General features: G+C 38.5%; 2 protein-coding genes across 2 annotated transcripts in view; one reads left to right on the top strand and one right to left on the bottom strand.

Annotated features, from left to right (window-relative positions):
• otofa (otoferlin a) overlaps positions 1–13,934 on the bottom strand; it is a 934,066-nt gene that overhangs the window by 152,737 nt on the left and 767,395 nt on the right. The gene's annotated exons all lie outside the window — the stretch shown is intronic.
• LOC104966081 (SUN domain-containing protein 1-like) lies at positions 12,218–12,843 on the top strand. The gene is made up of 3 exons (XM_010795210.1): positions 12,218–12,266; positions 12,386–12,498; positions 12,600–12,843. Exons 1-3 carry the CDS (start codon positions 12,239–12,241, stop codon positions 12,816–12,818), a joined length of 360 nt encoding a protein of 119 aa, XP_010793512.1. The 5' UTR covers positions 12,218–12,238; the 3' UTR covers positions 12,819–12,843.

The following is a 13,934-nucleotide window of genomic DNA, read 5'->3' as shown; positions in this document are numbered from 1 at the left end:
CTTTTCTTATCTTTGCCACCCGACGAAATGTCTTTGTTCATTTTAAAGTTGTCTCTTTAATCAAATTCTTCTCTCACAAGAACACATTTCACAATCAGCTCTAAGTCATCTGATTACCGAGTTTTGTTTACTGGATTTTGTTTTTAATAATGTCGTCTGATCACGGCACGCATCAGAGACTTATCTCCACACTTTGCATTAATGGGTCTTAGCAATGTGGCAGTGCAGCAATAACCAGATTTGTTTACCAAAGATATCATAATTTGATATGTGCATTGATATAACTTAAAACTTTGTTATCCTTATTAGAGCAGAGACAGTTAAGAGTAGGGATGGGTATCGAGAACCGGTACTAAGTCAGTACCGGTACCCGATTGGACGGTATTTTTAATTGTTTAAACAATTCTGGGCTAACGGCTACTTTAGCACATAGCTGGCAAAAGCGATCTTTTCTACGTCATTTTATCTGCACAAACAACATATCACATGGAAGCTGATTCCATTGGTGTAAGTCTCATCACTGTACGACCAAAACTCACTGAACTAGCAGCCAGGAAAGACCAAGAAAACATGTCTTTTTAACTGAATAATGGTCATGTTTACATGGATTTATGAACGGCCCCTAATTACCCCCCCCCCTTCCAGAGACACACTGTCACACACTCATACCTGCTTGGTATGACATTAAAAAAGTTACATTAAATAACAAATACAAATAAATTAAGATAAAATGACTGTTTAATCTTCACATCTTGTAATCATGTCTATCATTTTGAGCACCAAATTATTGAAAAGCATCGATAAGAGTATCGAAAAATACCGGTATCGATAAGCAGTATCGGTATCGATAAAATCCTAACGATACCCATCCCTCGTTAAGAGTGACAGGAACTGTTGGGATAGGGGGGACATGCAAAAAACAATTTGCTGTGTGATTTTTAATATTAATTTATCTTTATTTGTTATTATAAAAGTGAGCTTGGGTGTGCTTCTTTTTCTGTTTTAGTTTGCTTAGATTGACTTTTTGTCTGGAAACTGGCAGCCTGCATTTATATTCCAGAAACGCTCCGATTGTAGTTTAGCTAGATGAGATAACGCAGACCTAAATGGTTGGTCTTCAGACAAAGTGAGAGAAACAGAAAACAGAGGAGGTTGAGTAAAAGAGAGAGAGAGATAGCCATGAACAGCATTTAGTTATTTCTCTCAGTCCTCTCAGGCAATCTCAGCTGTGTGTGTGTGTGTGTGTGTGTGTGTGTGTGTGTGTGTGTGTGTGTGTGTGTGTGTGTGTGTGTGTGTGTGTGTGTGTGTGTGTGTGTGTCCGTGTGTCCTCTGGCTTTACAGCGGGTCACATTAGGGATAGAGTTGCACAGAAGTGGGTCAGCCAGTGCCACCAGGGAGTCTTGCCAGCTCCCTGCTCCCTCTCAGGCTGAAACCAACTAAAGGCCAGCGCTCACACACGAACCTCGGTTGTGTGCATGTGTGTTCGGTGTAGGTGTACGCTTTGTTTGTTGGTATTGATTTTTGGTATGTGTGCGTTAATGCACAGTTTCACAGACACAGTGTGATCTTTGCTATTCTGTCATTCTTTGAGGTAACCTGCCCCCGCCTTGTTCACTGCACTTTGACACCTTATAAACAGCGTTGCTGGAAACTGAAACTCGGTAAAGCTGTGAAGGAAAAAAGAGCAGCACGCCTAAGCTATGGCACGGTATGTTTAGACCGCATACAGGGCCTCTTCGGATGATTCAGAGACTGTGTCTCGGCTGGATGGACTCAGTGTTTCTGCCGGCTTAATGATAAGGAAATAGGATTTAGCCCAGTATTCAGCAGAGGTTTATTTCATCTCGTAGCTGCAGTCTCTTGTTTTCTGCATTGGTTCTCCTCTGACAAGGACTTAGTGATCTATTTTTGTTCTCAGTTTGCTTTCCTGCATTGCTGAGTTGAGGTGACTTCATGAGGTAATACCTTGATAGTAATATAAGCAAAGTACAAGGCTGAATGATTGCACAATATGGCAAAGATCACACATAACTTCAATCCAATATGAATAAAAGCTGCGTCTCCAAATGAAGTGGAAAGCATGTTTTTAACAATGACCCACTTTCACCACAGAGGAGCTTAGGTGTGAAATGTGCAGGGATTCAAGAGTTCAGCAGCAAATACTACATTTGATTTATTATTTACACAACCTCTTCCTCCAGTGTTGACTTTGCAACCAGTCAAAAATAAATAGCTGTCTGGAAAGAACTCAAATATCTGATTCATGATTTTTGATTGGAATACATCAATATTTTGAATGAGCCAGTCTCAACATGCATGTGATCCACATTCCAGCAAATGAAGGATGACTTCCTCACGAGAAGCTATAACCTGCTTCATGTTGTCATTGGAAACATGGTAGAAACATTTAATTATTTAGAATGATTAGTCTAAGACACGTGGCAAAGTTGTGCCATTTGAATGATACCATAGGAGCTTTTTGTGTTAATGTTTAAAGCGCCTTCAAGAATAGTTCGATTCACCAGGTTTCCAGGAACACGACTACACGTAGTGTTGGCTAACTATTTTGTTTTCTTAAATTAAAACTTTATATGTCAGTGTGGTGTTTAAAACTTTTCCCCAAAGTGGACAAAAAATCCTCAAAAAAATGAAGGTTTAAAAAAAAAAAACAGTCTGATCAGCAAGGAAAGTGAAACCCAACAAGTAGATCAGAAATACACAAATCAAAATGTGTTGTGTTTTTTGTTGGCACATGAATATTCTGAGAGTGAGTTAAATGCACAAGAATCTTGCGTTTGTTAGTGAAGACAAAACAGATGGTCATTTTTAGGGATGCTCCGATCGATCGGTGCTCTTTATAAAGGCCGATCAGGAGAGCCGATCACATGACGTAAAATACATGACACTTTTCTCTGTGCGCGGCAAAACAAGCTCGCCAAAATGGCTTCACTAGTCTGGCAGTATTTTAAGGTGTTCGAAAGACAATAAAATAGCGGTATGCAACGTGTCGTGTGTGAAGCAGAAATCCCTCGTGGTGGAACGCAACAACGACAATTTAATACCACAAATCTCATTAGACATTTGAGAGTTTGTCACGTCAAAGAATATGGCGAGTATGAAAGGCAAGCCAGCACCAAGTCAGTAAAAACTCTGTCATCCACTCAGTTGACAGTTAGTGACACATTGAAACGGCAGGAACCCTATAGCAGGGACAGCAAGAAGTCAAAAAGAAATAACAGCAAAGGTAATGGAATAGTAAATAAATATATAATGCTACACAACAGAGCTTCCGTTAGAAAGCTCTCCCGGATCACCTGTAGCTCCGCCCGCGGTGACTGACCGGTGACACACACTTCAAGTTAGACCTAACACACTTAGCTAGCTTAGGAGAACAAGCTAAACTAATTATAAATATATTTATTCTTCACTGTCGGGTCACTCATTACTGGATCAGACGATACTGACGGGCTGTCAGGAGAGGGAGGGAGGGAGAGAGGAAAAGAGAGCGCTCATTTCTCGCTCAAAGTTAATGTAAACTTGAATAATGTACTTCATTTGAATGTAATAATTATGTTGGTTGTTGTTTGTGGAAGCGCATCATGTATTGAAAAATGAATCTGAATTTTTCGATCCGTTACGATTATAAACTGAAGCAATATAAACATGAGCCCCATTAACTGAGTTTTAAACATCACTTTAAATGGAAGATCCCCATAGCCCCCTCCCACCTTGTGATCGGATCGGCGATTGCTGTCGGCCGATTCTCATTCCGGTGATTGGCCCCAAAATCCCTGATCGGAGCATCCCTAGTCATTTTGCTCATCATGATAATAGCCAAATCCTACTTCCACGTCTTTTCCACACCTGAACATGTCATTGCAACTTTAATAGCTTGAACGAAATCCAATTGGATTTGCAATTTGACTTGTTGTTGCAAGCACAGTTGGCTAGACTTACTAGTGATATCATCCAACGACAGTGTTGACTTCCCAAACAGTACTACCTGTGCTTGGATAGCACAAAGCTAAACAGGCAACAGAACAGCCTTGCATTGAGTAACACTATACTCCGTGTTCAGCTGAGCTCCAACAATTCCCGTCTTTGTGAGAGTGTGCTTCTTCTGATCATGCGTCCGTATGTTGCTCACAGCATCTGTTTCACTCTGAGATATGACCCAACAGGAAAAGACAGTTTCCATGGCGACAGGGCCGGCTCCTTGCCCATCCCCCCCAAACCCGCCATAGAGGGTAGTGGAATATGTCCCAATTTTAGCTGACTCATGGAGAAACACTTGTGTTTCACACGCATACACACATATGTCTCTACTAAATTCAGCCTTGAATTATATTTTTAGCATCTTCTTAATGTCTTTGACAATGTGTGTGAGTGTGTTGCCTTCTTCATCCAACCGTTTTATCTTTTAAGACTTGAATGACAAGGGAATTAAGATCTCAAAGTTAGAGTTCTTTATGCTGTAAATTAAAGGAAGGTTGTTTTGTGTGTGCATGTTGGCCATGTTGCTCTTTATTGATCTCAGTGGGGACCGACCAAACATTACTTTTTAAAGGGTGGCAAGCAGAGCGCGGAAGACCAGTGCTAATGCTGGTGCCTCGGTCAAGGACAACGGCAGCATGAGTGCACCATGCAGCATGTCTGTCACCCCCCTCCAGCCCCATAGTGAGGTAGTTGTAGAGTTCAAAGCCAGGACCTTCTTGCTGTGAGGCAATACTGCTAAACACTGAGTCACTGAGCTGCTCTACCCACAGAGCTGCTAAAACAAGAAAGCCCAGGGAGAATGTATAGAGATGTATCACTCCATCTATCTCTCTGCTTTCTTCCAGAAGGAGATCACCCTGTTTGTTCCTGTATAACAGTTCCTAATTGGACTTGTTCAGTGCTTTCACTTTTGTTTTCTTGCAAAGCACATGTCAAAAGACGGCGCTTGATAGTGATACATGTTGTCCCTGATAAAGATTTTTATGACCAAGCAAGTATGGAAGGTGAAAGGACTTTGAGAATAATATAATGTCAATTGTGTTTATAGTTACTGGCTCACCAATCAGTTTTGATTTACTCTCTAAAACTCCTTTCCATTAGAGCAGTGAATGAGTTAAAAAAGTTCAGTTTACTTGTCAAGAGTTGCCTCTATGACCCCAAACAAACACAAATGTTTCCACAAACAGAAAAAAGTATGTGATTACTCTGTCAAAAGTGTGTATGCACTCTCAAGATTGTTTAGTTCATTCATTGTTGAAAACAGTAGGCGATGTGTCCCCTGGATGGATTCTGTAGCTTTTGGATTTAGAGGAAAGGAGATCACTAGCGGAGGGTACAAAGAACAGACTCCGGCTGTAACAGCTCTGCGCTCTGTCTCGTGTGACAGAGCGAGCTATCTGCCCCGGGCTCACCCTGACNTGGCTGACAGTTATTAAAACTTTGATGCAACATAACCTCCTCAAACTGAACAGCAACAAAACTCCTCCTAATTGGCTCCAAATTCACCCTCAACAAGGTCACTAGACCTTGTTGAGGGTGAATTTGGAGCCAATTAGGAGGAGTTTTGTTGCTGTTCAGTTTGAGGAGGTTATGTTGCATCAAAGTTTTAATAACTGTCAGCCAGGAATCGATGTGGGTAAGGAGTGGGTTATGGAGGGATTTGTTGCTGAGGTAGATCTGAGTGTCATCAGCATAGCAGTGGAAGTCCAGGTTGAAGTGGCGGAGTATCTGAACGAGGGGCAGGATGTAAATGATGAAGAGGAGGGGGGCAAGTACTGATCCTTGAGGAACGCCTTGGGTGACTGAAGCTGTGGCAGAGGAGTGGTTGGGGAGGGAGATGAAGTGCGATCGTTCAGTGAGGTAGGACTGGAGCCATCTGAGTGCAATACCTTCAATACCAATGTCCCTGAGTCGGGTGAGCAGAATGTTGTGGCTCACGGTATCGAAGGCTGCACTCAGGTCGAGGAGGATGAGAATATTGAGGGAACCAGTGTCAGCAGAGGTGAGGAGGTCATTGAGGACTTTGACGAGTGCAGTTTCTGTACTGTGGTGAGGACGAAATCCAGACTGAAGGTGTTCATAAAGCTGGTTGGTTTGGACATATGGATATGGATGCTGAGAGATGTAGGCTATCCATAGATCTCTTAATGTTTCTCTCAAAGTGCACCAGATTGATGCATTTAACTTCAATATTTTAAAAATAATCTTCCCGGGGGAGCATGCCCCCAGACCCTCCTAGAGGAGGTTAGGTCCACCCCCACCTAAAACATCTTCACATGGATAGGATACTAAATACATTTGCACTCTTATATGGTGGCCTATGTCCATATCAAATCAAATCAAGTTTTATTTATATAGCACATTTATAAACGATTTTTGGTCGAGCCAAAGTGCTGTACACATAATAAAAAATAACCTACAGTAAAGACACTTTACAGCAAATACAGCAGCACAGTTTGTGCNTTTGAGTTTTCTTAAGCTGTATGCCATAATCAGCAATATTAAAATAATAAAAGGCTTGCAATATTTCAGTTGATTTGTAATGAATCCAGAATGTATGACATTTTTGTTTTTTTAATTGCATTACAGAAAATAAAGAACTTTATCACAATATTCTAATTTTCTGAGACAGTCCTGTATGCACAAGTCATAGGTGCCCTATAAAATAGCACTACACCCCTGCAATGTGTGTGAAAGACAATAGGCTTTACAGCATGTTTTTTTTAAATTGAAGTTGGTGTTGGTTGTTGACGGCAGTGTGTGCCCCCCCTTGGTAAATGATTGCCCCCCCATTCGATTTGTCTTAGAGCAGACCCTGAGTGCAAGGTAGTTTCATATCTAAATTATTTGGGAAACTTCAGCTTCAAAAACCTTGTTAAAGATTAAAGGAAATATGCCTGTGTGTTGAAATATCTACACGAAAACCCCAAAACACTGCTGAGACTTGTGAACAGGTCAATTCGAGAGGGGAAATAACTCTCACCTGTTTTTATTGGTCACTACTTTCAAACAAAGCACCAACCCAATACAAATTAAGATGCTGCGAAGAGTTGCCATGTATTGCTATATATTGAGGATTAAAAAAAAGGAACTGAAGAAGCAGCAGAAAAAAGATGGGGAGAAATAAAATTGGCTTCTCTTTAACACGACAAGGAAGAAGAAACTGTTTATGGCGAATGGAATCCTCTGTTACAAGATGCTGTAAATAAGATGTAAACGGTATTGCTTACTATTACCTGTCCCATCAGGGGAGAGTTTAAATGTCTTGACTGCAGGCATAACCTTTATTTCATCACAATTTATTACAAGAATAAGAGAAGCACTTCGGAGAGCTCAGACCAGGAAAGTTTTAGCTTTATACAAATGTATTTACCACTTATTCACAGGGATGGTCAATTCTGTTTCTGATTGGCAGCACATTCCTGGGTGTAACTCTGTGAGAGATTTAGTGTGGCAAGATATGGAGTCAGTCCACTTTTTCAGAGTTACACATGCAAATTGGTTTGTGTTAGCACCGCTGCCAAACTCCTGTTGCACATAATGAAGTCAGAGACAAGCCGTGTCTCATCTTTATGACTCAAAGTTATACCTGCACTGACAGAAAGCACTCTGTCCCAACTTGATGGGATTAGAATTGCAATTCAGATGCACTTCTAGGTCAGGTCATGCAGAATGAATACAGTAAGAGAAATTCAGCACAGTCAATGTTTAAATATGTGATTCAGCCTTTTTTGCATTCCCCCTGCAAGCTTGACATCTTGTATAAGTCCTGATACATCTGCAAAAGGTTCTCACAACCCTGTTTTTTGTTTGCCTGTGATTAAAAGAATATTTTTGAAAGAGAAAACTGTCTTTTGGTTACAATTGGAATAAAGCAAATCCACTTTAAGAAAGTTAAGGCTTTTATTTGATAAAGCAATTGTATTTATGTTATTCTTTAGAAAATAACAGGCTACACTGAAAAAGATGTGTGCTTCGTTATCTTTCTGTATTTGTCTTCGGCCCCCTCTTACTGAAGCCTTATATCACAGCATAGCACAGCAATACATTTTAAAAGCACACTTTTCTAACATAAATGGTCTTTCACTCACCACACACAATCATGCATATTCAATACTCTATGTCCTCAACCTATGTAGGATCTAAACACACATGTATCCCTCCACACATACGTGTGAAAGCTATCCATCCCTATTACAAACATTGACTATCCAGCACCAGTCAATGTCCTGCTCACACAGATCAATAAGCTGTGCTTCAGGATGTGCTTACATACCACGAGATTCACTAGAGCAGAAAACTCCCAAACCTGCTTACATAATCTAATTTCAATTGCCATGCATAGCAACATGTACTGTATGCACATGTGTGTCCGTGTCAACTTGAAAATCAACTTCACCATTAACTCGCTTTTTTTCATGGCAATCTGTGTCAACAGGATGGTAGCTGAGAGCAAGAAAAAACTGTTTCCCCTACCCGACAGTTGGTCTCTGTGTGGCACACATGGGTGTTTTGACTGTAAGGTTGAGCCCAATTTGGGCAGAAATCTTTGACCTTCGTGTCGCTAATTCGTGCATGCTTCTACAGCCTGTTGCAGTAAGTGATGTATCAATAAGGAAAAGGGGTGTGCGGGTCCAAGGCCCAACAGTTACAGCTCATAGTTTAACTTCATCTATAAATCATTCATATCTGTTTTCAATTGAGCTTGAGGAGAGTCCCTAAGTATACTTTATTTATGATTCTGGCAACAGCAGTGTGCCAGCGCTGAAAAATGAATGAGACATTTGGAAAGACCTTCCTGTAAATCAGCATTTCCCCTCCTCCAGGGCCCTATAATATCTATACGGTGCTGCCCTCCTCTATTCACTGAGAAACAGGACAAGGACAGCAAAGAAGCAGTTAGACTTTTCTGTGAATGTCTCAAAATACACATACAGTATAACAGCAGCATCCCCCAGTTCATCAAGGTCTCAGCAGCAGCTCTCTGTGTTGAATTTCAATGTAGTATACCTTTTTTTGTGGCGAGATGCCTGGATGCTGGCAGGTCCTTCCCTGGTGGGCCAGTGCAGACTGATGGATATGCTGGAGGCACTTTCCCCTCAAAGGTGTTTATGCGAAACGCAGTGACTGAACAACAGGGAGAATAACCATGTACATCCCAAGGCATGGCTTCCTGCTGTAGCCAACCAGCATATTACTGGAGGCAACTTCAGCATGTAGAGAGTAATGCTGACAGCTAAGCTTGTACCGTTTTGCCCAGATTTTTTTTTTTTCACAGGTCAGGCCAAAGGAAGTGTCTTTGCATTAATAGCTATAGTCATATTGGGCTTTCATTACTATTACTAACAGGCCAATGTGGCGGTGCTTTTTCTGACAATCACAAAAAAAATCACAATTTGGTTAAAACTCACAACAGATGGGGGTAGAATTTCATTTGAAAGTCTTGACTTTGATATGAGCAATTGTTTCTTTTCAAATGTAAATGTATTTATTTTTATATAATTTGATTGTGGACATGCTGTGCTGATTTTTCATATGTGGTGTTTCTTAAGATGAATGTCAAAGGAAGGCAAATGGTAAAACTAAGAAATGTGGTCACAAAAATGTTTATAAAACCTCTCACTTCTTGTTAAGAGAGGTAGTGCAAGCTGTATGTGCTTATCAGCCAAACATATCAGAATACATTTTTCAAACAATTGTTCATGGCAATGTCACTAAAAACACATTATCACAAATAACATCGCAGGAAAGTTAGTTTATCCCATTATTACGATGTGCAAATAAAAAGTAATGGTCTTTCTTCACACACTGTTATGATCAATGAGTATTTTTGTACCAATGCCTTCAGACAGCCTTCTGGGTGCAACACCTCCCATTAAACACATGGGGGCAGCAGCGCTCCACTGACAGGAGTGAGCTGCTACACGTGTAATTTCGTTATTAAATTCATATTAATTTATTGTTTCCATAGTTTTAAAGAATCTACTTGATTTTATTTAGTCATTTATGGTGTAGATAGTTGGTGTTTCAATGTTTTCATATGCCTTTATTTAAAGCTCTTTGAATTTGCCTTAACAAATCACGTGATTCATAATGGAATGTGTGTGCGCACCGGCAATCACACGCACAGTCACGTGTGCGAATGACGTAGAGTTCTAGTTAATTGTGACGTATTTGAATTCGACAAGACCAAAGGTAATTCTAGGGTTCTGGAAGGAAAGTGAAGTTCCATTTCATCTTCTTAACCCTCAACAGGCAGCAGAGAGGCCCGAGCAGCACAGCAAGTTATATTAAATCCTAGATATATAGATAGATATTCATTTATCTCCGACTACATTTACAGACAGACTTCTTCATCAAACAGTAGGTAAGTCATTGCTTATTAGTTTACAAAGGCCAGACCATATTTATGTGACTTCCCCCTGAGTGGGCAACATTTTTACCATACTAAATAGTTTAAAGGTTCAAAATAAGTAAATTAATATATTATAGCTTTTCCGTAGAAGCAGCTTTTCATCCTGTTTAGATATTGTGTTATTTTCTATCATTGTAACCTTTGAAAAAGCACATTTACAGCTAATAGTATTTTAACAGTGGTGTTAACTTAAACCAAGGGCAACTACAATATTTGGAGAAGTTGTTTACAGTAGTAAAAGCTCTTTTGTTTGGTTTACAGTCATGCCACGGAGAAGCAAACGATTAGACTCCCAAGGATACTACGACAAAGAAGGACTACCAATCATTTGCTACAAGGAACACCTGAACAGGTAAGCTATGGTTTGTGTGAGTGCGTGCGTGCGTGTGTGTGGGTGGGTGAAGCAGACATGCTTGTACATGTGCACATGTCATGTACTGTATGTATTTACTGTAACACAGTCTACAATTTTCATTATCTTCAGACCTTTAACTTTTTTTAAATTTAAATTACATTCAGGGTTTTTAACAGCAGATGTTCGAGGACCTCTTCATGCCATAGTAGAGCAGAGTCCACAAGCCACCTAGAAAGACACAAAACCAGCACCAGAAACATAAATAATAACATAATAACAAACATGGACAAGAACATAAAGAGTTACAAAGACAGCAAGCAAATTAGTGACTATGACAGCGAAAGCAATACTAACAGACCAAGCAACAGCAACGAAATGAGCGACTCCTACAGAAACGATGTCAACAACACAAGTAGTAACAGACACAGAAACAGCAGGTTCTCCACTATATTCAACCAAAAGGTTTTTTACATACTCCTCTGCATAATCGTCCTGTGTTTTGGTAAGTGTAACAAACAACTTTAGTTCCTCAGCTTTTTACTTTTATATTTTCTGTCTTTTGAAAAACAAATGTCTCTGACCTGTTTCTTCTATTCTTTGTTTCTCTCCGTCTACTAGGATTTGCATGCAGAGAAGAGTTTCTCTTAAAGAAATTAAACAAAGAGACAATGACCAACTACGAGAGTCAAGGTAAGACATTTAAATCATATTTATCATTTTAATTAGCAAACAAACTAGTGTCAGTGACAGCAACACAATTTGCAATAGAAACATTGACAGCTTCTTAAACACTTTCATATTGTCTTTTGAAAATCGTGAAAAAAAAACGGTTTATTTTATGCTTTGTTTCCCTCCATCCTTTAGTAAACACATGCAGGGAAGAGATTCTCAGGATAAACAAAGAAACAATGCCCAACTTCGCTCTGCTGAGTCAAGGTAAGACATTAAAATCATATTTATCATTTTCATTAGCAAACAAACTAGTGTCAGTGACAACAACACAATTAGCAACAGAAACATTGACAGCTTCTGAAACACTTTCATATTGTCTATCTTTTGAAAATCGTGAAAAAAAAAAAACGGTCACTTTTTGCTTTGTTTCCCTCCATCCTTTAGTAAACACATTAAGTGAAGAGATTCTCAGGATAAACAAAGTCCTGAACTCCCTGCAACTGGTGGCGGACACTATGCACAACTTTGCTCTGGGGAGTCAAGGTAAGACATTCAAATCATATGTGTCATTTTCATCAGCAAACAAACTAGTGACAGTGACAGCAACACAATTAGCAACAGGAACATTGACAGCTTCTTAAACACTTTCATATTTTCTATCTTTTGAAAATCGTGAAAAAAACTTTCTTTTATGCTTTGTTTCCCTCGATCCTTCAGTAAACAAGAGAGTAAACATATTAAGTGAAGAGATTCTCAGATTAAACAAAGTCCTGAACTCCCTGCAACCGGTGGCGGACACTATGCCCAACTTCGCTCTGGAGCGTCAAGGTAAGACATTCAAATCATATTTATCATTTTCATCTGTTAGATTGTAATATCCAAAAATATTTTTAACCTTGAGAACGATTGTATCTCACTCTCTTTGTGCGTGTGTTTGTTCTGTGCAGAGGCAAGAGTTTTACTTGATCGGTCTTCACAAACGTACTCCAAACAAGGAGGCTGCGCCTATCTTTTTGGAATTTTTTGTAAACGACCTGTACACCCAAGGATAGTCCTTCAGGTAGGAACTACACACACCAAAACAAATGGCAAATGATATAAAGGTTTGGTATTTTTAAGCAACCTATCTCAACTCTATTTTTATACTCTTTCTTCACTCAGGGAGGCTCACCCCTAGCTGTAGGACACTGCTGGCCCTTTGAAGGTGGGCGGGGGCATTTATTCATTGCCCTGTCACACCCAGTCTACATCAGCCATGTGACACTAGGTCACGTTTCAAAGAACTTGTCCCCAACTGGCACCATTCCTAGCGCCCCAAAGACATTTTCTGTCTATGTAAGTCACAAATGTATCATTGTTACATTACAGATGTTCAGTTAAGTGGGAACAACAAGGTGTTCAACTGTGTCTCTATCTTCCTCTCTTGCAGGGCATGAATACTTTAGATGACAAAGAAACCTATCTAGGAACCTCTCTGTTTGATCAGGACGGGGACGCAACACAAACTTTTGAGCTACCTGTGAGTATTACACTATGCAATACACACATGCACATTCATGTTTTTCACACACAAGCTGAAATATTAAAGGAGTGAAAGCTCTGTCATTAAATAATTTGTTTCCCATACTGTCAGTTTTTGCTCAACAAACTGTTTCTGCTCTTTTCTCACATCTCTTAGGATCATGGAACAGGTGTCTTCAAATACGTGAAACTACAAGTTGAGAGCAACTGGGGTCACCCCGACTACACCTGTCTGTACAACTTCAGAGTTCACGGAAAGCTGGCAGAAGTTACAGACAGGTAAGTATGTATTTCATTCAATTTTCTAGACTCAATTCATCTGTGAACAAATAGGCCTACTTTACCTTCTGTTGTGGAATTAGCAAGCATTCATATTATTACTATTATTATTATTATCAACATATTATTATTATTATTACCATATTATTATCAACATATTATTATTATTATTATTATTATTATTGTTATTATATTATTACCATATTATTACCATATTATTACCATATTATTATTACATTATTAACATATTAGTATTATTATTATTATTATATTATCACCATATTTTTATTATATTATTAATATTATTATTATTATATTATCAAATTATTATTATTATTATTATATTATCATTATATTATTAACATATTATTATTACCATATTATAATTATATTATTAACATATTATAATTATTATTATATTATCACCATATTATTATTACCATATTATTATTATAATTATTATTATATTATCACCATATTATTATTATCATTATATTATTAACATATTATTATTATTATTATATTATTAACATATTATTATTATATTATCACCATATTATTATTATTACATTATTATTATTATTATTATTATTATTATTATATTATTTATTATTATTATTATTATATTATTATAATAATTATTATATTATTACCATATTATTATTATTATTATTAAATTATTACCTTATTATTATT

This window comes from Notothenia coriiceps, unplaced genomic scaffold, assembly GCF_000735185.1.
Source record: "Notothenia coriiceps isolate Sejong01 unplaced genomic scaffold, NC01 NC01_scaffold00037246, whole genome shotgun sequence".
Lineage (NCBI taxonomy): Eukaryota > Metazoa > Chordata > Actinopteri > Perciformes > Nototheniidae > Notothenia > Notothenia coriiceps.
Note: the sequence above shows the minus strand (reverse complement) of the source record. Positions and strands in the feature narration are given on the sequence as shown.